General features: G+C 34.6%; 1 protein-coding gene across 1 annotated transcript; it reads right to left on the reverse strand.

The window, feature by feature from the left end:
- Positions 1-454: 454 nt before the first annotated feature.
- MS3_00011198 (uncharacterized protein) lies at positions 455-25,549 on the reverse strand (the record flags this gene model as incomplete). Its single annotated transcript, XM_012945270.2, has 5 exons — positions 455-675; positions 5,715-5,931; positions 11,076-12,553; positions 22,772-22,973; positions 24,719-25,549. 5 exons carry the CDS (start codon positions 25,547-25,549, stop codon positions 455-457), a joined length of 2,949 nt encoding a protein of 982 aa, XP_012800724.2.
- Between the last annotated feature and the right edge of the window lie 1,955 nt (positions 25,550-27,504).

Below are 27,504 nucleotides of genomic sequence, written 5' to 3' on the forward strand. Positions count from 1 at the left end.
GAAAGCACACAAGACAACCCCTCACTTGAAACCCTCAAGGCCAAATGAGAAGAGGAAAACCAAAGGACATATTACACCGAGAAACGGTGACAGACCTGAAAAGAATGAACAACAATTAAATAGAACTAGAAAGGAAGGCTTAGGACAGAATAGGTTGGAGAATGCTGATCGGCGGCCTATGCTCCATTGGGGGTAACAAGCGTAAGTAAATGATTAAAATGTCCTTATACATAAAATACATCTTGTACAATACCATTATACAGCAAAGATAATCATTACTCAAAACGTAATTTATTAACAAAAATAGATATATAGTTATCAGTATATAAGTAATATAGTAAACAATTTTGAAAAGAAAGAAGAAAATAAAAGGAGAAGAAAAGTTACACAATAAAAAACCGCTTTTTTAACTTTATTTCACTGACTACTAATTTAAATGTTTATCAGTAGTATTTTAATAAATTTGTATATTCATTAATTCATTAGAAATTTGTAAAAGATTATAAATTCGTTGAGTTAAACGATATGTCAATATCCAATGGTTTGTTGCTATGGTAACTTGTTTATTATGATGTAATTGTTGTTTTAATTTATGAATTATATGTTTGATTAACATCATATGTATTGTATATTTTAATAATTCAAATGATTTAGTATAAGAATCATTTAAGAGACCTGAAAGTTATGAGAGAAAAGAAAGTGAGATGAATGATTTATGTAATATATACAACATGAAACAAGAAGTACTAGTTTAAGTATTAGACTTTGCATCGACAATCTGTTAGGTTTGTTAAAGCTTGAATGCTACTACTGATTCGGCTTATTCGGAACGTAACGAAGGATCAGGATTCACAGACTCGATAGGCTACTCTGGTCCGTAGTCCCCGACTCAGCTAACTCGATCAAGAAGTCTTGATAAGACGTAGAAGTGTATTCTACAGGCAACCAGCAGATACCAGGTCAGGCACACAAGTCAAGCGTATTTATACAAATATTTATAATCGATATTGTCATGGTAAAATGTTTTTAAACATTATTCAATAAGTTGATCAATCGACAGTCATTCAAATATTTAATCGATAAGTTCGTCAGTTGACTGCCATTCAAATATTCAAACATTTAATCGATAAGATAAAATTACAAAATATGAGTTTTGGGGATCTATTATCCCCAACACAATCCTACAATGCATCGAAACTATGGTGTTAGGATCTTACAGTAAACGTATCTGATCTTTAAATCATTTAATCGTTATCTAATATTTGATAATTCTGGTTTCAGTCAACTCATGAATATTGTGAAGCTGTCGTTCAGTACTGTTGATAGGCAACTTCTTTACATCTGATATTGTTGAATTCTAATGATCATAACTGGGTGTAGAACCTAATGGTCTTAGGTTCGAATTCCTGTAGGCTTTTATTTTATCTAAACACAAATATTGGTACAAAGGGGCACCAAATACATATGCGCCACACAGATCTCATTTGATTTGTGTGAGGGTTGTGATACTGACCGGTTGCCCTAACCGAAGCAGGTGGTTTTCTTAGGGGGCCACACGCCGAGCCTTCGACCTACAGGTCTGATCCACAAGGCAGTGGAGCATCGTAAGGAGATGCAGTCCTATGGTAGCCGGTGACCAACGATTGATCCCTACGCCATTTATTCCTTCAGGATACTGGAGTCCATGTGCACCATTTGTTTGGAATGAGGGTTTTTCAACTCCTCTAGGTGGACTCTCTATATCCACCAACCCAGTTAGAGCGCCGGACATGCGCTTTTCGTCCTCTCAATTTCGTAAAAAACACCTCCGCCACGAGAAGGCAGTGAGTAGGACTTCCCTGGCAGAGGCTACATACGCGTGGTCATGTGAGAGTATTTCGAGAGGGTGAGCGGACTCTCCCCACTCTCGGCCATACAAGGTTATTTGCGGGCTTGTGAATGATCATTTCTGAATAACCTCAAAGTAGGATAAGATAGCTATATAGTAATTTATGTCTTTCAATCGTCTTCTAAGATTGTTTCGTGATGTAAACCATAAAATCGATAATAGTGTAATCAGGATTTGTATTTTTCTGAATTCTGATGAGTTATTGTTATTAAAAGTATATCTTGGATGAATGCCTCAATATTAAATATAATATTACAAGTCTTCGGATATTTTTACATCGTGGCAAGCCAAAGAATTCAAGATACGAACGTTTTCCGAGTTGAAACTTTACTGGGATATACATACCCCCTCCCCTGATCTCGATGTTCATACTTAGATTCTAGTCCAGTGTTCAGCTCTATAAACTCCAAAATGGAATCCACTAAACCATTGAGTTATTATAGATTATAATTTGTGTAACATTTATGATATTATATGCAAAAATGGATAGTGGCTAGTAGTGGAATCCAGGACGTGCGTTTCGTCCTATTTGGGACTCGTCAGCTGGATGTACCTACATCTCGGATTTGTGTTCACTCTGAGACTAGAATTCAGTACCGTTCGCTTCAAACGCTATCGCACTATCCACTTAGCAACTGAGTCCTAATAGCCACTTGCTTGTGTAATGTAGTGAAGTTTAGATTCACTTGGTAAAGAGACTGATCAATTGTAGTCCTAAACATTAGTGGGAAGGTTGAAATAAACAATACCAATTGAATGTATGATGTTAGTTTGTAAATACTGATTATAACGTGAACCAGAATGCAATGTGAGTGGATCAGACTGACGAAGATTTGATGTGATGAAACATGTGTTCTAACATAATTCAAAAGATACTTATGGTAATATTGATTCAAACAATCAAATGAAATGGTCTTATCAACTTGTAATTAGCTATGATATATATTATTTCCATGTTTAGCAATCATTCATGGATACCGTGCTTATTGAGGAATAAAATTATCCAAATGTATACACTATTTTGTTTAGTAACTAATCAATATTATACACTATCTCAAGGTAATGATTACTGTATCCAGATATTTCAAAACTTTTTTCAAATATAACATCCCCATTAAATTATGTATACAATTTGTGTAGTTAATAGTATTATCAAGTGTTATCTGTAGGCATATGTCGTCGTATTCGATCAAGTAAGATCAATGTTCACTTTCAACTTTGATCCATATATATAGTTGGATTCATGAGTCAAACGAAGTTAGACCACCATGGAAAACCTGAAAACATTGGACAGCCGTTTCGTCCTAGTATGAGGCTCTTCAGCAGTGCGCATCCATATATATAGAAAAAGTGAATAAACTTGAAGGTTCTCAGAAAGAATGTAATCAACATTAATTGGTAGTTTTCTATGAGATTTGATTTGGAAAGGACATTTGCTATATCCAGACGAAGAATAAGTGAATGGTAACTTTGTGATTGAGATCACGAACTGATTGATGTTAGACCACCATTGAAAACCTGGAAGCACTGGAGAGCCGTTTCGTTCTATTGTGGGACTCCACAGCACTGCTGATCTCAATCAAAAACTTAACAATCTCCACAACCCCTAAACTGAATGGTAACTGTTAGGATCTATTTATGGACTATTGTTACATACATTTCTATTGGCTAACTTTTAAGTAACTAGATTTTCTGTATATTCATATTCCTTTTATTATAAACTTCCGTTTGACCTATTAGCTACTGCATTATGATTTACTGTTCTTGAGTTATTCCCAATTTATTAGTTATAGTCTTTCAAAATGCTGATCGACGGCCTATGCTCCATTGGGTGTAACAGGTGCCAGTAAGTGAGTAAGTAAGTCTCACAATCACAGCCACTTTTTTGCTTGATCTTGTATAATTGTTATTTCCTATTTTATGGTATGATGCAGTCTGATTTGGTTTATATATAAACCAAGTATGTATGAAATATGTGATTCTTAAAGCGGAGGCTGATATTAGTGTTCTACTCTAAACTGGCTGGGTTAGACAGGGAGCTATTATCTCGGAGGACCAATAAGAACTCAAAGTTGATTCTAGGCTGTTCGTACTGGTTTATGAATCATTGGCCTGGTCAATAAGTCGGTGTTCTAATTGGAGGTTCAGTTACATGATATATTCTCAAGCTTTAAGGACATAACAACGATATTCCAGTAAAGTATTTTGTTAGCTTATTTCAACTCGCTTCTTTAACATCCCTTTTCTCATTCTTAAGACCTTCTATTCAGTGTTTCTGAATTATATTGTCTACTTAGTGTTTATCTCATGAAATGACTTTAGTTAGAGAAGAATTCTTCAATTTAAAAGATGAAAGTGGGATTATTAAAGGGTAACTAAATCTGATATTAGATTGTTTTCACCAGTGATAATTAGTTAGAATGCTTATAAGTGGCCTATGCTTTTCCATGAGGGGTAACAGGCGTAATCAGTCAATCAGTCAGCTATAACGTAGGACCAGGCACATATATGCATCGATTCAAGTTGTCACAACTCATTAACACAGCAAGATGAACAACGAATTCATAGAAGTAGTAACTTTAATGGTAGTAATATATAAAAGAAGGGTTGTGTATAAGGATATAATACAGGAAGAAAGAATTAGTTGATAGAAATAAAGATATAAAGCAGTTTTAATCTCATAGTTTAAGGGGAAACAGAGAGTATATACACCTATGCCATTATGATCGATTCTGAACCAGGTCATCCAAAGTTCCCAACCATTGGTTACGATAGTAACGTGGACCCCAACCAAGTAGTCTATATCTACCACATAGCTAAGAATAAAAGTTGATGGCTTCAAGCACTGATTATTGATCACAATTGATTGATCACTGGGTGGTGATCAATGTCATGTGTGTCAAGTCCTTATTTAGTGCAGATTATTATTATTATTATTATTAATGGCTTTATTCAATATTATATTTTGGTACAATATAGAATTCTCAGCACAGGGTATTTCAACAAGTTACTTACTGAACAACGAACAAAAAGGCAGTAGCAAATACAAAAAGAAATAAAAAAAACCAAAACTGCTATCGACCATGTTGCAATGTGGCCACCAGTCTAGATGACTCGACACTGCGTGCACTACATATTGAGATTAGATGGTGGTCGGAGGTAGTCGACAGGAAACCCTGGACCCATCTCAGTCCTACAGTAGGTTGGTCGCGGCCTGGATAGCTCAGTGGTAACGTCTCTGACTGTGAAGATGGTTGACATGGGATCGAATCCGCCAGAGATCACCAGTTCCCTCAAGATTACAGATACACTTTGCTGACGAGTGCCAAGCAGCACGAAACCCGGGTTCAGGGTTTCCTGTTGACTATCTCCAACCACCATCTAACTGATTATTGATCCACAATGTATAATTGATTACATAATTATCATCATCCTATCCTCTTGAAATCAATCTCCAGTTTCATAGTTGTCATGAGTATCTTTAAATATTGATTTATTCACAAAAATATTAAAACAAAATTATAAACAAACACTTATATAGTTAACTTACTTGAATTTAACAGAATGAAACATCGCATACATCCCCATTCAAATGAATCGATATTATGTCTTTTTATACTACTAATTAGTAGTAACAAATTACTATGATTATTATTTTTATTATGGATTATGTAATTATTATTATTCCAGTTTGAACTACCACTATGATTACTAATACTACTACTACTACTCCATAATTCATTTGTCTCAGTTGACTTCTGTTCTAAACCAGTTCCAACTTGGCTTATATCGAAATTTGTAATGGATCGGTTACTACTTAACTGACTTGATGTGATAGGTGATGGTTTGTAATATTTGGAAGTATCATGTTGTTGTTGTCGTCGTTGCCGTTGTTCTTGTTGTTGTTGAAGATGATGATGATGAGGAGGAGGTGGATGATGGTGATGATGATGAGAGGGAGGAGAAGGATGACGATGAATGGAGTAAATTAAAGATTTAATCTGTTGAATTATAATCTCTTCAGTTTGATAATTATGAATTGACTAGAATATAGAAGTAATTAGGAAAACAAAACAATTACAGATTAATTTGTATGAAGCAGTAATTATCAAAGTATTTATAGGTGAATCTGATATTCAGTTGTAAATAACATGAAGGACTTAAAATGTATGTGCATTAGTCCAAGTACCTACACCACATCAACAAATTAAACTACGAAATCATCAAGACAATATATCATAGTATTACTGGAAGTACTAACAGTATCAGCGGTATTGGTACTTGTAGAATAGCACGAGATAATTTTGAAACTCAAAATCTAATGTTAATTAATAACAATCGAATGAGGTGAGACTATCATTTATGGATGAACTGATCAGGTATAAGATAAAAAGGCGCGAAATCCATTCATCCATTTAGATAAATAAAGTTTTGGCATTATAGCTGAGAAAACAAACCCAATCTCAGAGGAGGAAGAAATCAGGAAGAAGCGCTGGAAGTGGATAGGACACACATTGAGGAAAGCACTTAAGGCAATCCCTCACTTGGAATCCTCAAGGCCAAAAGTGAAGAGGAAGACAAATGAATACGTTACGCTGAGAAATGAAGACAGACATGAGAAGAATGAACAACAATTGGATAGAACAAGAAAAGAAGGCTCAGGACAGAATAGGTTGGAGAATGCTGATCGGTGGCCTATACTCTATTGCAGGTGACAGGCTCAAGTAAATAAGTAAGTAAGTATTCGGCTAGATCTTGTACACTGGAAATTTCGGGCGGAGGATTGAAACAAGAAATGTATCAACCATTTTGATCTCATTACTCAATGAGATAGACAATTTTTCTATTCATATTCACTACAAAACTATAATCAACCTCAAACCCTTATAAAAGAGAAGTGTTGAGCTGCAAGATTAATAACCTTACTCATATATATATATATATATATATATATATATATAAAACTCCACCTGGATCTCCTCTGAGGCTACTGACAGTCTCAACCTCGGATAAAGGAGGAGGGTTGGAAATGGGATTATTGACTCCATCCCGTGGAAAACTAACCCATCAGAAAACGCTAACCAGATATATAAATTTTTTTTTAAAAAAAGAACGGTTTCATGGATAATTTATTGATTTATATCCCAAATCATAATAATAATAATCGATTGAATACATAGTTACTAAAAAAAATGAACCATAAATAAACAATACTTGAAAATCAATTAAATAAATCTTCATTTAATTTAATTAAACAATGAAACACATTTTTGTGTATCATAAAAATAAATTCATCCATAGTAAATAGATGATTTCAAAGTCAATGAATGAATCTAATACCAGATGGTTCCTTTTGGTTTATATATTAACCAATGATGTCATGGAAGTGAATATACATTGGTAACCACACACTGACACACTCACCCCCTACACACCCCACACACATACACGCACATATATATAGAAAGACAGAGATAAATACATTAAAAGATACATACATGTTTACATATTGAATATTCACGTGTATGACACATAATTTGTTTACTAATCAAAACTATAATTCCTAAGATGTTTTCCTAAGATATTTCTTTCCACCACCAACACCAACACCACCACCTACATCACCACCCCCTGTAATCATTATCACTTAATAACTACAATGTGTAGATATGATTCTTTATTTTTTCTTCTCTGTTTTACTACCAAAAAAAAATTTTATCATTAAAAAAAATGCGAAATCTGTGGAAATGTTTACTGTTAACAACAACAACAACAAACAGTGATTTGTTGCTAAGCCTTGTTGATAGGTAAAATGTTTTGTTGAATCTTTTAAATTGAAATTTTCTTTTAAATATCCTTGATCCTGTCATAGTGTTTCAGATTTATGATGATGATGATTATAATAAAGATGAACTGATAAAGATTTTAATATCAGAAGGGGTTTTGTGGAGATTTTTAGAAATTTCACTGATTGAAATCATGAATCAATTGAAGCTAGACCACTATGGAAAACCTGGAAGAACTGGACGGCTGTTTCGTCCTAGTATGGGACTCCTCAGCAGTGTATGGTGGCTCAAATTTGTGGATTGGTTGAAATTAGACATTAACACCGTTGGCTGCCGGCTCAGTGGTCTAGTTGGTTAAGCGCCTGGCGCTAGACTGCTAGATCGTGGGTTCGAGTCTCGCGGGGGGTGGGATCGTGAGTTCGCACTGCCGAGGAGTCCCACAATAGGACGAAACGGTCGTCCAGTGCTTCCAGGTTTTCAATGGTGGTCTAGCATCAATTGACTCATGATTTCAATCAGTGAAATATTTTAGTAGTCAAATTCATAAATTAATGTAAGTTAGGTTACCATTAAAAACCTAGAAGCACTGGATGACTGCTTTGTCCTAGTATAAGACTCGAATCCAGGACCTTCAGTTAGAGTACTGTGTGCGGGTTCGTGGATACGCAATGTTAAGGTGTTCCATATTAGGATGAAATGGTCGTCAAGTACTTCCAGGTTTTTAATGGTGGTCTAGTTTAGATCAATTCATGAATTCAATTATTAAAATTACGACAATCTCAACAAACCCCCATTTCAATGGTTAAGTAGTGTGTCCTTGATGTACATACCATTATGAAAGCATTTCATAACGTGTATAGGAAAATAGTATGGAGGCTTCTTCGACACCACGGCGTGCCTCAGAAGATAGTCAATATCATACAGAATTCGTATGGTAGATTAAACTGCAAAATCGTACATGGAGGACAGCTGACAGACAACACAATGTTGCTTACTCTCACCCTTTCTCTTCCCCCTGGTGATCGACTGGATCGTAAAGACGTCAACATCTGGGGGGAGCACGAGGTGCAGTGGACAGTTAAGTTGCAGCTGGATGATCTAGACTTCACAGATGATCTGGCTTTTCTATCGCACATGCAACAACAAATACAGGAGCAGACGACCAGTGAAGCAGCAGCCTCAGCAGCAGTAGGTCTCAACATACACAAAGGGAAAAGTAACATTCTCCGATACAACACAGCATGCACCAATCCAGTCACAATTGACGAAGAAGATGTAAAAACCTTTACATATCTGGACAGCACCATTGATGAATACGGTGACTCTGATGCAGATGTGAAGGCGCGAATCGACAAAGCAAAAGCAGCATATAAAACTGAAGAACGTTTGGATCTCAAAGCAACTGTTAACCAACATTAAAGTCAGAATTTTCAATACAAATATCAAGACAGTTCTACTGTATGGGGCAGAAACCTGGAGAACTACGAAAGCCATCATCCAGAAGATACAAGTGTTTATTAACAGCTGTCTATGTAAAATACTTCGGATCCGTTAACCAGACACTATTAACTACAACCTACTATGGGAGACAACAAACCAGATCCCAGTGGAGGAAGAAATCAGGAAGAAGTGTTGAAAGCGGATAGGTCACACATTGATGGAAGCACCCAACTGCATCACAAAGCAAGCCCTCACTCGGGATCCTCAAGGCCAAAGGAGAAGAAGAAGTCCAAAGAATACATTACGCTGAGAAATGGAAACAGACATGAGAAGAATGAACAACAATTGGATAAAACTAGAAAGGAAGGCCCATGACAGAAGGGTTTTGTAAAATGCTGGTCGGCAGCCTATTCTCCATTGGGAGTGATAGGCGTAAGTAAGTATGTAATGAATCTTTAAATGATTGGAGGTAACTAATAAAAGAAAATTGAGTTTAATTGATATTTAGTAAAATTAGATAATGGTAAGAAATGAAATCTAAGACAAGTGTTTCATTCTATTATAGGACTCTTTAGATGGACTGCCTTTCATTTCAGTGTGTAAATATTAGCACTGGGATTCAGGTACATCCAGCTGATGGGTTTTAAATAGGATGAAACGTGTGAAGGTTAAAACGATCGAAGGAAAGAGGATGAAAACAGAGAATGATTGGTTCAGAAACAAAAGAACAATGAAGTCTAAGGCGATTGATTGACATAGTGCAAATGAAGTATTTACTATATGGTTCTCAGATTTTACTAAGGTGTTCTGTAATTTTGCATTCAAATATATTCGATTGTCCCCACTCGTGTGTTGACGTCCACTACACTATTAGCCTCATAGATTGATTTAAACTCTACGGTTTTCACATAGTACTCAACTAATTTATGAACATACCTTATACTAAATACATCTTCATATTAAGTACTGAATAAGAGAAGAAAAACATAGAAATGATTCTCGCCATTAATAATTGTAAAACCTCTTGATAACTAGAGAATATCTAGTAACCAACTTATATTTTATTCGAGATTCCCTTAGTAATGACCGCTTACAACCTTAGATGGTATATGTATATCATGATAAGTATGGTATATATTTCAGGTTACTTAACTGTTCAGTCGTTTTCCTCCCCTGTGAATGGTCTAATGTTTTTTATCCTTAAAAAAACGGTTCATTTTTCTACATTTTTTATGATTTGAAAACTACAAAATCTCCTAATTTTTAACACCTCGTTTACTACATACCAAAAAGAGAACTCATTTATTGCCTGGCAGTAACTAACTGCTCCTAGTGAAAAGCCCAATGAATGATGAAGTTCTACCATCTAGGATGTGCGATCAATATTATGTGTTCATAAATGATGGTTGTTCAATAATATGAAATTAGAAATGTTAACCATTGAATGAACTAGTTAGCAATCTATAGGTCAAGCTTTTACGGTGGGATCTTAATGTTCTACATTGAAGACCAGATTAAGTATTGTTAGCTCACTACTTAGGAGTCTCAGTCTAAGACAAAGTAATGATTTCTGACTTAGAACAGTCTTCCAGTTAATAATAATAATTCATTATAAGTGTTTTTTTCACAGGTAAAATAACGAGTCGATCTAAGCTAGATCATCACTGAAAACCTGAAAGAACTAAACGCGACTCCTCAGTCCCGTACAAGACTCGAACCCAGAACCTCCGGCGTCAAATGTAAGCGCTTAACCTATAGACTACTTAACTAGATCACCATTAAAAACCCGAGTTGTCTTTTCATCTCGGCATGGGGCTCTTCAGTGGCACCTATCCATAATCCCCCATAGGGGGGTTCGAACCCAGAACCTTCGTTCTCGCATTTAAACGCTTAACCCATAGACAACCACCTAATTATCATTCAATGATGTTAATATCTAAGCTCATTTACACTTTACTTACTTGACAAATATGCATTAAACTAAGTGTTGCCAATGATTGATTCAATAATAATTCACATTCTTTATCTATTAATTCACATATAATAATTTGAGTTGTATCAGGTATTGGTGTAATACTTTTTAATTGAATTGATGTTTTCACTTCATATTCTTGTAATTCATAGAATTCTATTTGTGAAATTAATTCATTTATCCATAAATAGTCTTCGTCGTCGTCGTCGACGCTGTCATCATCGTCGTCTTCTTCTTCATGTTCATTATGAAATGGATTGGAATTTCCCGCCATATTCTTGAAACATTGAATCCATACTTGTTTAAATGAATGTAATTTATTTAAAATGATTGAGATTTGTTTTAATAATTTATTTGACCATAATCTCATTAATTCTATATGATAATTATAATTTGAATAAGTAGTAGTAGTATTAGTAGTATTAGTAGTAGTATCTATTGGATAGGTTATATCTTTTATAAGTATCCATTCTTCTAATGTTTTTTTTATATCTATGATAAATGAATGAATAGTTTGACGATGTATAGTTGATGTGAATGATGCTAATCTTGTTGATGATGATGATGAATCTGGTTGTCTAAATGAATTGGATTCTTGATTTAAATCACATCTTATACGATTACTATTATTATTATTAGTAGTAGTATTAGTACTGGTAGTAGTAGTAGTAGTAGTAGTCATAGTAATAGTAGTGGTAGTAGTAGTAGTAGTGGTACTATTAGTAGTATTGTTAGTAGTATGATATTGATGAATACAATTCATATTTATATGATTAAAATTTGTCATAATTGGTGTAGTCATTGTAATTGAAGTTGAACATGATGATATTGAATGATGATCATGATCATGATCATGATGATAATAACCATACGATGATTTTTGTGGTAGATTTAAACGTGTTGCATAATGATCATGATGATGATGTAATATGGATGATTGGTCATCGTAGGTTAACATGGATGACGTATTATTACTACTCGTATTACTATGAAATGGTAAATAAGATGTAACGATATTCTCTATTGGTTTATTCATTGAATGAGTTGATATAGATCTTCTTGTATAAATAGGCTGATTATATAGTTTTGAATAGTGTATACTCGATGTATTCAATGTATTCTCGTATGGTTCATAATATGGTTGAGGTAAAGGATTCATATTATCATTTAAAGTGGTCATATATTGACTAGTTGTTGGGATATATACATTTGATAATTTGATTGGATCTGATCTATTGTAATGATCAGTGAATGTAGAATTTAATATAAAATTATTAGTAGTATCATTAGTAGTATTATTAATAGGAGTAGTAGGAGTAAGGGTAGGAGGAGTATGATTAGTTACTGTTCCATGAAGATAAGCGGTAGCAGCGGCAGCAACTGCTGCAGCTGCAATAACTGGATAAGATGAATATGGTGTTGTTGAACATAAATAAGTTTGTGTATTAGCTCGTGCACGTTGAACAGCTAAATAATAAATAAATTGAAAACAATACGGTTAATAAATAAAATTTTCAATATTGTACTATAGATACGTTTTCTAAACTAATAATAATCAACAGGAAACCAGATTTGATAATCATTAATGGTTACCGCTTTGCCCCCAAATGCCCTAGTCGAAATGCTCTCACATGGCCACGCGCATATAACCACTGCTAGGGAAGTCCTACTCACTGCACTCTCGTGGTGGGGGTATTGTCTACGAAATGGAGAGAACGAGAAGCAAATGTTCGACACATTAATCGGGCTAGTAGATATGGAGGATCCACATAGGGGAGTTGGGAAACCCCGATTCCAAACCAATATTGCACCTGGGCTACAGGATCCTGAAGGAACAAACGGAGTATGAACCAATTATGGTCACCGGCTACCATGGGACTGTACCTCTTTACGTTCCTCCACTACCTTATAGAATAGAACTTCAGGTTAAAGGCTTCAGGTGTGGACCCGTGATTCGGTTTGGACACCCGAGCAGTATCTCAGCCCTCACATAAATTGAATGATTTACCCACGAAATTGAGCGACACATCCACCATTTTCTTCAGTGAGTTACTACCTCACAACTGACCCGGATGAACTCCACTAATCACGGCTTTTCACTAGAACTCCTGGAAATACCTCTTGAAGCCAGTCACTAGTAAGCATATGTTGATTAATATCAGAAGGGTTTTGTGGATATTACGGTTATTTCAGTAGTTGAGATCATAAGTCAATTGAAGCTAAACCAACATGGAAAACCTGGAAACACTGGACGGTCGTTTCGTTCTAGTGTGGGACTCCTGAGCAGTGCGCGTCCACGACCTCGACCCCTGCGAGATTCGAACCCAGGACCTATCGATCTCACGCGCGAACGCTTAAAGTCTATACCACTGAGCCGGTCGGCATCCAGTTGTGTTAATGTCTACCTTCAACTAATCCACGAAATTGAGCGACACATCCACCATCATCTTCAGTAATAATAATCAATAGGAAACCAGATTTTGTAATCATTAATGGTTATCAGTTTTAGGGATTTATGAAGATTGTATCCTTTTCATAGTTAAATTCATGAGTCAATTTAATCTAGAGCATCATTAAACATCCTGGAAGCACTAGAAGTAACTGTTTGTTTGAATTTGGTATTCATCTTATTGTGCTAATGAAGTATGACAACTTGGACCGATAGATCTCTCGCATTTTAGATATAACTTAGTCATTTCACTACTGAATCTGAATTCGACAATTACCAAATATTTCTACTGGAATTAAGCACTTATGATGTTACCCAGAAGGAAAATTCTGCAGTTTAAAGAGGGTACTATACAAAAAAGATCATGTTTGTCTAAGTCTTCATAACTGATCGAATTCTATCGATTAAGTAATGTAACTCAATGATAACGTCTCAGATTGTGAAGTTGGATGACACAAATTTGAACTATACAACCATCATCGATTTCTTTAAAATTATCCATAAACTTTCCTATTGACTACCTCAGATCACTAACCAATTTAAATTCGACAATCGTTGAAAACCTCGAAGCATTAGATAACCGTTTTGTCTTAATACAGGACTGAGATGGTTGGGTCACGTGTTGCGTATGCCTGAACACCGATTACCACAACGCGCAATACTCACTAGTGTTGGGAATGGTTGGAAGAAAGTTAGGGGCAGCCAAACCAAAACGTGGCATCAGTGCTTGAAGTCACTAACTTCTAGTCTGAGCCATGTTGGAAGATGCAGACTACTTGGTTGTGGTCCGCGTGACTATCGTAACCGTTGGTTGGAGACTCTTGGTGACATGACTCGGAATCGATCACAGTGACGTTGGTGTATACACTCTGTCTTCCCTTAAACTATGAGATTAAAATCGCTTTATATCTTTCTTTCTGTGAACTAAATCTTTCTTCCTGTACTATGTTCTCATACACAATCTTTCTTTTATATATTACCACCATTGAAGTGACTACTTCTATGAATTTGGTGATCATCTTGCTGTGTTAATGCGGTATGGCAACTTGGACCGATATATGTGCGTGGTCCTACGTTGTATCTGACTGACTGACTGACTGAGTCCCATTCACTAATTTTCAACCAGGAATTAAATCCATTTTAAGGTTACTGCTCATTAAATGAAGATTATAAATCAACTGTTAATCAATAAAGATAATAATAATAATCATGAATTTATTATCATAACGGTTTCATAAATCTTCTCAATTAAACTCTACATTAAATGGAGAGTAAGATTATTCGATTAAATAATCTCTAGATATACATAAATAATCAATAGTTTACTTACCCTATGCAAACAAACAACAAATATTACATATGTACACATAACCATATGCATTTATGCACATACAAATGTTTATACACATACACATACATACACATACACACACACCACGTAATCTAACAAAAGTGACATAAACTCATGTTAGCAAGAAGCCGAAAGGAAATATCTACTTCCCTTCATATCACTTATCCACCTACCCCCCCCCGCTGAAAACACACATTTTATTTACATGCTCATTCTCATTCTAGATTGGTTACTATGACAATTGGATGGATGAGAAAAAATATGCCACACGAATAGTAATAATTTTTTTCTGTTTTGTTTTTTTAGTGATCAGGGCTTAATTCACACCGCTTAAAACAGTTAGGTAACTATCTCTCTGTCTATTTACTCATACACATGTGGAGTATATTTAAAAAAAATTTTTTTGTCCATGAAAAGTCCTACTTTTCTAAGTAAACTTTGATAGTAGATGGTGGTTGGAGGTAGTCGACAGAAAACCCTGGATCCGGGTTTCGTGCTACTTGGCACTCGTCAGCAAGGTGTGCCTGTAATCTTGAGGGAACTGGTGCTCCCTGGCGGATTTGATCTCGTGTCACCCAGCTCTACAGACAGAGACGGTACCACTGAGCTATCCGAACCGCAACCGACCTACTGTAGGACTGAGATGTAATCACAATTGATTGATCACCGAGTGGCGATCAATGTCATGCGTGTCTAGTCCTTATTAGTGCAGATCGAATGCTATCGACCATGTTGCAATGTGGCCACCAGTCTAGATGACTCGACACTGCGTGCACTACATATTGAGATTAGATGGTGGTTGGAGGTAGTCGACAGGAAACCCTGGACCCGAGTTATAAGCAGAGATGGATGTTGGCTAGTAGTGGAATCCAGGACACGTGTTTTGTTCTTATTTGGAACTTGTATCCTAAAATTGTTGATGTTCACTCCGGGACTCGAACCTAGTACTATTGGCTTCAAACGCTTATAATGCTAGTGACTTCAAGTAATATTGAAATAGTCCGCACAGGATGTATATATATATCAAAAGAGACTGATCAATTGTAGTTTTAAACATCAATGGGAAGATTCAAATAAACGATATAAAAATGAATTGAAGTTTGATAGTGATTAGTAGTCAAATATACGACTTGCGTTTCATCGTATCTGAGACTCGTCATATGGATGTACCGGACGATTACACAGGAACTCGACCCCAACACTTTGACTTTGGAACATCCAACTGGTTATCCACTCAGATAACCATCAGGTTGAACTCTTGGTGTCAATATCTTGTTACTTAGTAGTTATATGTTGAGAATATATAAACCAATAATCCGTAAATTGGTTCAAAGAGTTACCATTTCTTCAATCTTGTCTTATGTATCACAATATATCAAGGTATCTATTAAATTATGGTTATATCCTGACTATAACAAATGACATCTGCTGGTAATTACATAATATTGAGGGATTTATGGAAATTGTAGAACTTTTAACAAGTCAAATCACGAAGTAATTTTAGTAAGATTACCATTGAAAACCCGGAAACACTAGAAGACTATTTCGTCCTTACATGGGATTTCTCAACACAACACCACCACATAGATTTAAACCAAAAATATTCAGTTATGAACAGGAACACTTGATCTGTAGACCACTAAGCCAACCTCCAATGGTGTTAATATCTAACTTCAATCAATTCATGATTTTGTGGGACTACCTCCCATTGGCTGCCGTTTGATAACTGTTTGACTATCCTTGTGGTGGTGTAGTGGGCGGGCAGTGTCTCTGAGAAATCGCAAACTAAAATGAAATAGCTATTCAGTGCACTTTGCGTTTCTATGGTGTTCTAAATAAGATCAACTAGTGACATAATCTGTGAAACTTCTACTCATTACACTCCCCTTACTTCAACGCTTGTTCCTATGTTAAAAAAGCACGTCATACTCTATGTTTGTTAATGGGAGACTATAGTTTACAAAAAGAATATAAGATATCTAACCTGAATTTACAGTCGGACACTAAACTAGTTGTATCCTGTCAATGTTCACTAAATTCTAAATTCACATTCCCATGTATAAACTATTCATGAATTTAGTAACCAGGTCAAACCAATATACTAAACATTCATTATATGTTTATTAGTGACTAACTTTGAAAGTGAATCCCCTGTAATTCAATTATGTAGTTCTGATTAGAGAAGTTCAACTACGTCAAAGATGAGACAATTATCATCATTCTTATTAAATAATGATCGCATAATACCTTGAAGTGATTGATTTAAACATGTGAACAACTAGATATCAACTCAGTGGTCTGTAGGCTAAACACTATTGTCATGAGACTTGAATATTGCTAATTCAGTTTATTGAGAAGTAGTGTATATACACCAACAAGGAGTTTCACCAGTAGAATGAAACAAAAACTATTCAACGTCGTCTAACTAAAGTCAATTAGTGATGTAAAATATAATTTCATGATTAAACTAACTTCATATTCTTATGTACAAATATCGATCCTTTTTTAATAGTTGAGATCATGAGTCAATTGAAGCTAGATCACGATTATATTCATCAACATATGCTCACTAATGACGGTCTCCAAGAGGTATTTCCTGGAATTCTGGTGAAAAGTAGTGACCAGTGGAGTTCAACTGGGTCTTTACTGAGACAGAAACTCACTGAAGACAATGGTGAATGTGTCGCTCATGGATTAGTTGAAGTTAGACATTAACACAACTAGATGCCGACCGGCTTAGTGGTCTAGAAGTTAAGCGTTCGCTCGCGAGACTGATAGGTCATGGGTTCAAATCTTGCGACGCGGGTTCGTGGCTGCTCACTGCTGAGGGGTCCCGTAATGGGACGAAACGGCCGCCTAGTGCTTCCACATTGTCCATAGTGATCTAGCTTTAGTTGACTCATGAGTTCACCTATTAAAACATTACTATACTATCTACAAAATCCCTTTAAATATGGATTCATTATCCGATTCACTATGCCTCAGGTCATATACATTAACTTAAAAATGGTTTTGTTTTGCCTTATTGCATAGATTACTAAATATGATTAAGTATATTCGATCATTTATTTTACTCTTTATAATAAATAATCGTTTACCACTTCTATTCAAGTAGATCACTTTTCCTAATCTTCAGTGTGATTGTATCCCTCCCTCTCCCCCCCTCCTAGATGGCTACTTTCTTTTCTCTTTTCATAGTTTATTTGCTTTTCTTTTAAACATTTTTTCTCTTAAAAAACATTCTCTTTCTTTCACTGTTTTTTTTATGTGTCATTTCATTCAATCGTCCTCTAATCCCTAAGTACCATTATTTGTTTCAATGAATGAATGAATGAATGAATGAATGAAGTCTTGTTGACTTCTTTTTACACCCGCATTACGTTTCATGCTTTTTCTTCATCGGTATAGTTCTCTTTTTTTTATTATTTAACGCCACCAACCTCTTTGAACTCAACTGAAAGACCCATTATTTATCTATTTGTCTATCTATCAAGTGGTTGCTTCTATTTTATTAGTTAAAACTATACTAACTACACTATTGTACTAAGAATACTTTGAGTTATATCACCATGTTCATATTGGCTTGATTCATTGTTTTTGCCTTCCTCATTATGATCTGTACATTATTCGAATTTCGTTGGATAAGGGGAGGGGTGTGTGAAGAGCGGTTTCTCTTTTTCACCCCAGAACAAACAAATGGGATTCTATTCGCGTGTGAAAATTTTTTTTTGTTTTAAATTAGCGTTTAGTTAACAACCATTTTGTTTAAATGATAAATTGACTATGTAATAATGATATAATAAAACATAAAATGGGAAATTCATTTCATATTTTTTTCTCTCTATCATCCATGTAGAGTATAATTAACTTGTCACATTAATAATACTACTAGTAATAATAATAATAGTAGTATTAGTAGTAGTAGTGAGGTAGCAACATGGAAAAAACAACTGTTGATAGATTATTTTACTTATCATTATGTATCTGAATGCATGAGAGTTAGAAAAAAGTGATAGGGAGTATGTATAATACCGGGAGAAAGATATAAAGATTGATAAATAGATAAACAACTAGATGATATAATCAGTTTCAATATCTGAAGGGGTGTTTGTGGATATTATAGTAATTTCATTCGTTAAGATCATGAATCAATTGAAGCTAGACTACTATGAAAACCCTAGAAGCAATGGACGATCGTTACGTTGTATTGTAGGACTCCTTAGTAGTGCGCATCCACGATCCCAACTCGAGAGATTTGAACCTAGGGTCTTTGGTCTCACGCGCGAACACATAATTTTTAGACCAGGGAGCACTCATCCGACGGTGTTAATGTCTAACTTTAACTAATCCACGAAATTGGGCGACACATCCACCATTGTCTTCAGTCAGTTACTATCTCACAGAACAAACCGGTCGAACTTCACTAGTCACTACTTCTCACTAGAACACTTCTTAAATTCAATCAGAAGAAGTTTTCGTAGATATTATAGTAAGTTAATATGAATGCGTACTGCTGAGGATTCCCACAACAGGACGAAAAGATTGTCCAGTGCTTCCAGGGTTTTTGATGGTTGTTTAGCTTCAATTTGACTCATGATTTCAACTATTGAAATAAATATCTGTTTAGATTCAAGTAATTTATGACAAAAAAAGAACAGATGATTTCGATCTTTTCAATGATATTAGTCAAACAACTATTTTAGCCAATTTTGATTAAAATAAACAGCAGTAAAATCTTCTTTATCTCTAATTGTGAATAGGTAGTGAATTGAAGTCATGTTTGAGTTGTGGATCTCCAATGCTGAAGAACACCATATTAGGACGAAACATCTATTCAATGATTCTTGGAATTCAATTAGCTATTTTTTCTAAGACCAAATTTTTTATGTACACTGTGAAAGAGTAATTACATTTCAAGTATATTTTCAATAGTGTACATTGTCGTAATGACTAGGAATAAAGTAATAACACTTTTAAATCTTATTGTGAAAATGTTCCCTTCAGATCATTGGATTGAAATTCAGTCGTTCATAGTTTCAACTTCAATTGCACGTAGCAACAGTTTTCAACTTTTCAAGTTATAATTAATGTAATTACATTCATTTTACTAGCAGTTTGTTGGTTTTATTGAGTATAATAAAAGTTGGCTAATGGCTAATCATGAAGCTTAACATGTACGTTTTTGGTCCTTCTTGAGACTCGTCATCTGAATCAACTACTCTCATTTGTATATTTATGTTATTTTAATGAGGTAATTTGTTGAGAAATTTGAAACTACAATGAATTGACTACATAGTTATTACTAATCTAATTGATGGGTTACTCTGAAACTTACATTGGTTAACATAAATTCTCACTTATTATAGTGGTTAAAGCAACATGTAATCATGCGTATTTATATAACTATCCCATAAACTAATTACTATGACCCTCGTAGAAGTACTCTCAGTGTGGTACATATCTTTGATTGCTTCAACATTTCCTTTTCTTCCTATTCACTGGAAATTAAGAGAAGTGATCGTATGTTAAGACTGATTGTAAATAATCACAAATGAATATGATTGTCAGTTAATCATTGTTTCATAATTTCATAATTCATTCCTATAATCAAATATTTGGCATAAAATAAAGTGAGGATTCATTTAACATTTAATGATTTGGATCATTGTGTTGCTGATAGGTTGATTGAATTTTGATCAATCTTAATTGACATATATGGATTCTATGTAGATTATCTTGATAGATATGAACTTGGTAACTAGATAAACGATACATAGGTATCTGAAGCAAAAATTATTGTGTTTTAATCCCGAAGTCAGTATCAAATCGCCTGAGATATATAGACACATCCAACTGACGAGTTCAAAGTAGGACGAAACACGTACACACATATATACACACACTTGGATTCCATTTATTCTGTATAAACTAAGTATTATAGTCATGATTAATTTTCAATAATTCTCCATTGAGAAAATCAGTATAAAAATTGAATAAACCTCTGCAAATTACTCATCAGTGACCAATTAGATTTTTAGACAGATTTCTAAATCATAAACAAAGATAGATGGTGGCTAGTAGTGAAATCTAGGATGCACAGGTGCATCTAGTCAATTAGTCCCGAATAAGATGAAACACACGTCCTGGATTCTACTGCCAGCCACCATCATCTCCGCTTATACTATTTGTGACTTAAGGCAATATCGAGGCAATCAGCATAGGGTGTACATATACCATTAAGAGACTGATCAATTCCAGTCGTAAAGATCAATGAGAAGATACGAACAAACAATAAAAAATGAATTTAGATTTTTAAATTCCTACTAAAAAGTTATAACTACCAGTCTTAAACCTTTCAGATTGACATGACAGAATGTAAAGCGCAATAAGACTAAATCATTGTAAAAATTGGTTCTTATAACACTGCAAATATGTGTCTTCATAGTAAGTATGATGTGTGCTTCTGATGTCGACAGATATAACTAGTATGTAACATCCACCAAAAGTCAAATACCTGACAGCAGAAGGTTAATAAGATCAAAGAAAAGAGACGACCGAGAACAGTGAATGATTGATGTAGAAACGAAAAAAAATGATGCAGTCTGTGACGATTGATTGACATTTTACAAATGAAATATTTACTGTATGGTTCTTAGATGATACCGTAATTTGAGTGTTCAAATACATTTACTTGTCCCCGCTTGTGTTCTTGTTCACTACATAAGTTATTGATTACGTAAAGCTACATTAATCGTATAAAAAAGTGATGTATCCATAGATCATTTTGATTTATTGCCGAAGTTGAATAAGTACATATCAACAGTATTTATGTTTTTAATACATGTCGTCAGATACAACGTTTTCACCTATTATACACAAGTTAATTGTGTATTGAATAAACATAACAGAGACTGAATGACTCAAATAGTTCCTACCTACCTATCAACCGATTAATAGAATTTAATGATCAAAATTACAAACGTAAACTGTTGAACTCGAACTCATAACGTTAATAAGAAACTTGTCTCTATGTAAGATATGAATATTCATAGATTGGAATTTTAGAATTTTGAACAATTATGTATCATGAAATTGTACTTTACTACTGAGAAGTCCCACAATAGGACGAAACGGCCGTCCAATGCTTCGAATATTCCTTTTTTTTTCTCTAGTGACTAACTTTCAAAAGTGATTCCTGGAATTCTGATAAGAAGCTGTGACTGGTGAAATGTCACTTTATTTCGTTTTGTGTGCTTGTACAAATAAATTTTCAGAAAAAGCTTTACAATTGTAATTTTATGTGTGACATATAAACATTCATCTAACTCAAAAGGGAAGAGAAATAGTTACAAGCACCATGTGGGGTGTGGAGAACGTACTCACTGAAAACAATCAAAAATGATCACGCACTGCCATGGATTGACTGAAATTCAGCATTAACACCATTAGATCCCGGTTCAGTGGTCTAGATGTTAAGTGTTCGTGTGAGCGACTGGTGGATTTGGGGACCTATAATATTAATGGTTCCCATGTTAGCACGAAACGGCAAACCAGTACTTTCAAGTTTCTGATGGTTGCGTTACTAAGATCAGTTGACGATTTAAAAACTATGAAAATTACGTAATGTTCACAAACCTGTATACTGATAGTTACAACATCGAGGTATATTTTAATGGGGAAGTGGATTCTGAAGATCAACATGAGACTCATAGTGAAGGTTAATCACACGAAAGTGTTATTTCCCGAATTCAGTGTGTGAACAAATTAGTACTATTTAACAGTATGAAATGAAATAAATAAACACGTTACTACTAACTAATAAATAAGCAGTAGTATATATTGTTCTCAAATTATTGTAAACTATTCATTAAAATTAATAACTTACCAGATTTTTTCATACCAGCTAATAAACAACGTGATAAACGACATGCTTGACATTGGTTACGTCTTTGTGCATCGACTGGGCATTGTCCACCAGATCTACATACATAATTGGCTGATTTACGTACAGAACGTTTAAAAAAGCTTTTACACCCTTCACATGTATACTGACCATAATGTTTACCGCTGCTTCGATCACCGCATACCTTGAAAATCAATAAAACATTCGTTGATCAAATTTATTATAGACAACAGTAGAATAATAATTTTTACTGAAAGGTACAGATAGTTTCGCAGTACTGTGAATTGATTAACGTTGGATAAATAATTCATCGGATGCCATCTCAGTGGCGGCACACAAGCTCTGGCTGTGTATATATTATCAGAAGGAAGTTTTGTAAAGATTTTAGTAAGTTAATGGTTGAATTCAGGAGTTAATTAATCTTAGACCACCATGAGAACCTGGAAGCACCGGACGGCCATTCCGTCCCAATGTGGGACTCCTCAGCAGTACACATCTACGATTCTGCACTTGGCGTTCGAACCTAGAATCTTCTGTCTCGTACGCACAATGCTGTTGGCATTATTTGATTGTTCTTCATTTGAATCTGATGTAAAGTATGTACATTAGTTGTAAATACCTCGTATTATTGTTTCTAGGTTGTAAGTAACAGCTGATGAGGATCCATAACACTGAAATTAATTCATCTCATTCTGCTAATCTCTATTTTTACTTTCATAAAATTTATCAGTGAGAAAAATTATAGTATTACTAGTAGTTGTTGTAGTATGGTATGTGTTACTGATGTCGACAGATATAAGTAGTATATAGCATTCGATCTGCACTAATAAGGACTAGACAAGCATGACATTGATCACCACCCAGTGATCAATCACTTGTGATGGAATGCCTGTCGACAGAAGGTTGAGTAAATCGAATAGAAGAGAATGAGAACAGAGAGTGATTAGTATGAAAATGAGGGGACAATAAAATCTGAAACAAATGATGAACATTTTGCAAATGAAGTATTTCCTGTATAGTTTTCAGATTTTATAAAGAGATTTTGTAATTTTGTGTTGAAATGTATTTGGTTGTCCCTGCCTGCATAGTAGTGGTACGATTGGTAATAGTTACACCGAAACTTTTGTATTCAAAAAGATAAAATTAGAATTCATTCATTACACATTGGTAACTTCTACTTCTCATCACTCAGTTTTCTTTCACAAACTTCCTTGTTCGTACCTTCTTGTTGCTATACGAACTTCTTTGTTTCCCCTTCTCTTCTTCGAACCTTCTCTTCTGTCAGTAAGAATCCTACTCTCGATTTTTGGTACATAATACTTATATCTGTCTGTATAAGTAACATATATACCACAGTAGTAGTGGTAGTAGTAGTAGTAGTAGTAGTAGTAGTAATATATTTGATACGAACATTTAATACCTTTCAATAGTTGAAATCATTAGTCAATTGAAGCTAGACCACCATGGAAAACATGGAAGCACCGGGCGGACGTTTCGTCCTAGTATGGGGCTCCTCAGAACTGAGCATCCAAGATCCCACCCCAAGAGATTTGAACCTATGACCTATCAGTCTCACGCGCGAGTACTTAACCACTAGACCACTGAGCCAGCATCCAACAGTGTTTATGTCTAACTTCAAGCAATCCACGAAATTGTGCCACCGCACACCATTGTGTTCAGTGAGTTGATATCTCACAACAGACCTGGTTGAACTTAACTGGTAACAGCTCCTCACTAGAACTCCAGGGAAATGCCTCTTGAAGTCAGTCACTAATGAGCAGATGATTATTATCAGAAGGGATTTTGTGGAGATTTTTAGAAATTTCAACTATTGTTGTGTAATGAAACAAATTTTCAACTTGAAACGAGAAATTTTTTCATTATCTTAGATTATATCATAAATCAAGGCTAGAAATAACATTAACTTACTTGACATAAATGCTGAATATCATCAGTACAATTGCTGGAGGAGACATCTTCACTCTCTTCAACTGTATCATTGATATCATCCTCTTCCTCCTCCTCCTCCTCATCATCATCATTATTCTCATTGCCGTCAACATCATCATCATCTCCTTCTTCAACACTAGAATTACAATTAATAGTATCATTCAATTCAGTATTTTTATAAATTTTATTACGTTTCATTAAAGTTTGTTTATTATGAATTAATAAAGCTGGATTCTTAGAATTTACCGTTTCTATTAATCCATAGGTTATTGAACTTGATCCATCAGTGTGTTTCGAAAATTTATTATCATTATTATTATTAACACAAGTATTGTTACGATGATGATACATTGATGTAGGCTTTAAATCATACATTGGGGATTTCATTTGTGAATTAAAATGTTGTATATAATTCAAATGATTGGAATATTTCACTTCATTTACAATTGGTGTCTGTATTGATGGTGATGACGCTGTCGTCGCTAACGATGCTAACGATGTTGCCAATGTAAATGATGATAATGATGATGATGATGATAATGACGATGGTATGAATTGATTTTCTATGGAAGGGTATACAGATTGAATCATTGATGGTTCACATTTAAAATGTTGATTAGAATTAGTATTATCACTCATTGTCATTAGATAAGTAAAGTTATTATCATTATTATTATTATTATGTAATAATGGTAAATTCGTTGGAATACATTCTCTTGAATGAAATATCTCTTTATAATATGGATTTGTTAATGAATTTTCATTATGATAATGTTTTTTTTGCATATTCATAGGAGATTTAAATTCCATTCTATGCTTATGAAGATTAGTAATTAGTTATGATTAAATAGTTCTATGATTGAATTATTATTACCATCATTATCAATCAATTGGACCAATCAAAAAACAGGAATTTACGCATAGCAATCTGATTGGTCAATTCCTGAATAACCCCTTTCTTGATATTCTTATTATAAGTAAACAGTTATAATGTGATCACAAATAGTAGAGTATGAATAGATTACATGAGAAATTACTGTTTATACTGAGTTATATATATTACTAATTACAGAAGTAATTAAGTAGTATATTGTTATTAAATGTATTATCTACTTGGCTAAGCGCCTGGCACGAGACTGATAGGTCCTGGGTTCGAATCCCACGAGGCGGGGTCGTGAATGTGCACCGCTAAGGAGTCCCACAATAGGACGAAACGGCCGTCCAGTGTTTCCAGGTTTTCCATGGTGGTCTAGCTTCAATTGACTCATGATCTCAACTGTTGAAATTACTACAATCGTCACAAAACCCCTTCTAATACAAATGTATTATCATTATAATGATAAACGGATCATTGTTCCGTCAAATATGATTTTCTTTATAGACTGACATCAGTTAGGCATTTTTTCCTAGTGAGAAACTTATCAATAGTGATCACATATGCTCTTATTGACGGACTCAAAGTTCTTGGAATTAATTTTTTCACAGGTTCGTGGTTATGCACTAAATATGTTGTCTCTTATTAGGATGAAACAACTCTCCAGTGATTACTCTGTTGACGGTAGTTATCCATGTTTAAAACTATAATTATTATGAGTTAGTCTCTATGGTAGTAATAGAAATAAGAATACGAGTTTTGATTCACCTAGCACTTATCAACTAAATATACCTACGTCATGCTATTAATATTCACCTAGAAACTTAATAGTTTAAACGTTAATCGATTTTAGACTAATATAATGAGTCCAGTTAACCACTTACCTGTTCAACCGGTATGAGGTTTTGATCGTAAATGTTTATGATTTTAGATTGTTGTTATTATTATAAAACACTGTAATTGACTAGTCAATTCAACCTTATTAAAATACAGTTATCAACATGCAAAAAGTAGAAAGAAATATATATATAGCCAGACACAATCAGCAACAACCTACTGTGGGAGAGAAAAAACCAGACAAACATTGAGAAAAGCACGCAACTGCGTCACAAAGCAAGCCCTCATTTGGAATCCTCAGGGCCAACGGAGAATAGGAGGACCAAAGAACACATTACGCCGAAAAATGGAGACAGATATTAGAAGAATGAGCAACAATTGTATAGAACTAGAAAGTAAGAGCCGGGACAGAGTGAGTTGGAAATTGCTAGTCGGCAACCTATGCTCCATTGGGAGTAACAGGCACAAGTAAGTAATGAATTACAGACATCGAATTATCAAGTATAATCAGGACAGTAGAACATTTGAAACCGAATTATATTATCATCATTATCAACACGAGTCAAAATATTAGGGACCTTTTTTAACGTCTAAAACAGACTCGAAAAAATGACAGATACAGTAGGCTCACAAGTCGGTTTAGTAGGAGTAACAACAAGGAAGTGTAGCGGAAAATATGATTCGTGGAGTGAAATTATATAACACATTACGAAGTTATCCAGAAAGAACAAACCAATATACACATAATATATAGCAGATTGCATGAAGCTGAAAACTGACACCAATGGAAGCTGAAATAGAAGTTAAGATATTAAAAGCTCGAGAGCGAAATCAACGTTGAACTTCGACAAATTGTATTAGGGGTCAGGATGTATATTACCAATAAGCAGTGTCAAACTACAACGAATCACATCTTCAATGCTCACACGTTCTCAACGCTGATTCACATTCATTGATATGTATTATCAATGAAAATACATAGTCACATCACCCAAATAATCCAACTCAATCAAACTACATAGATTCACAAACAGTGTAATTACAAACATACACT

The sequence above is a fragment of the Schistosoma haematobium genome, chromosome 7 (assembly GCF_000699445.3).
Source record: "Schistosoma haematobium chromosome 7, whole genome shotgun sequence".
Classification (NCBI taxonomy): domain Eukaryota; kingdom Metazoa; phylum Platyhelminthes; class Trematoda; order Strigeidida; family Schistosomatidae; genus Schistosoma; species Schistosoma haematobium.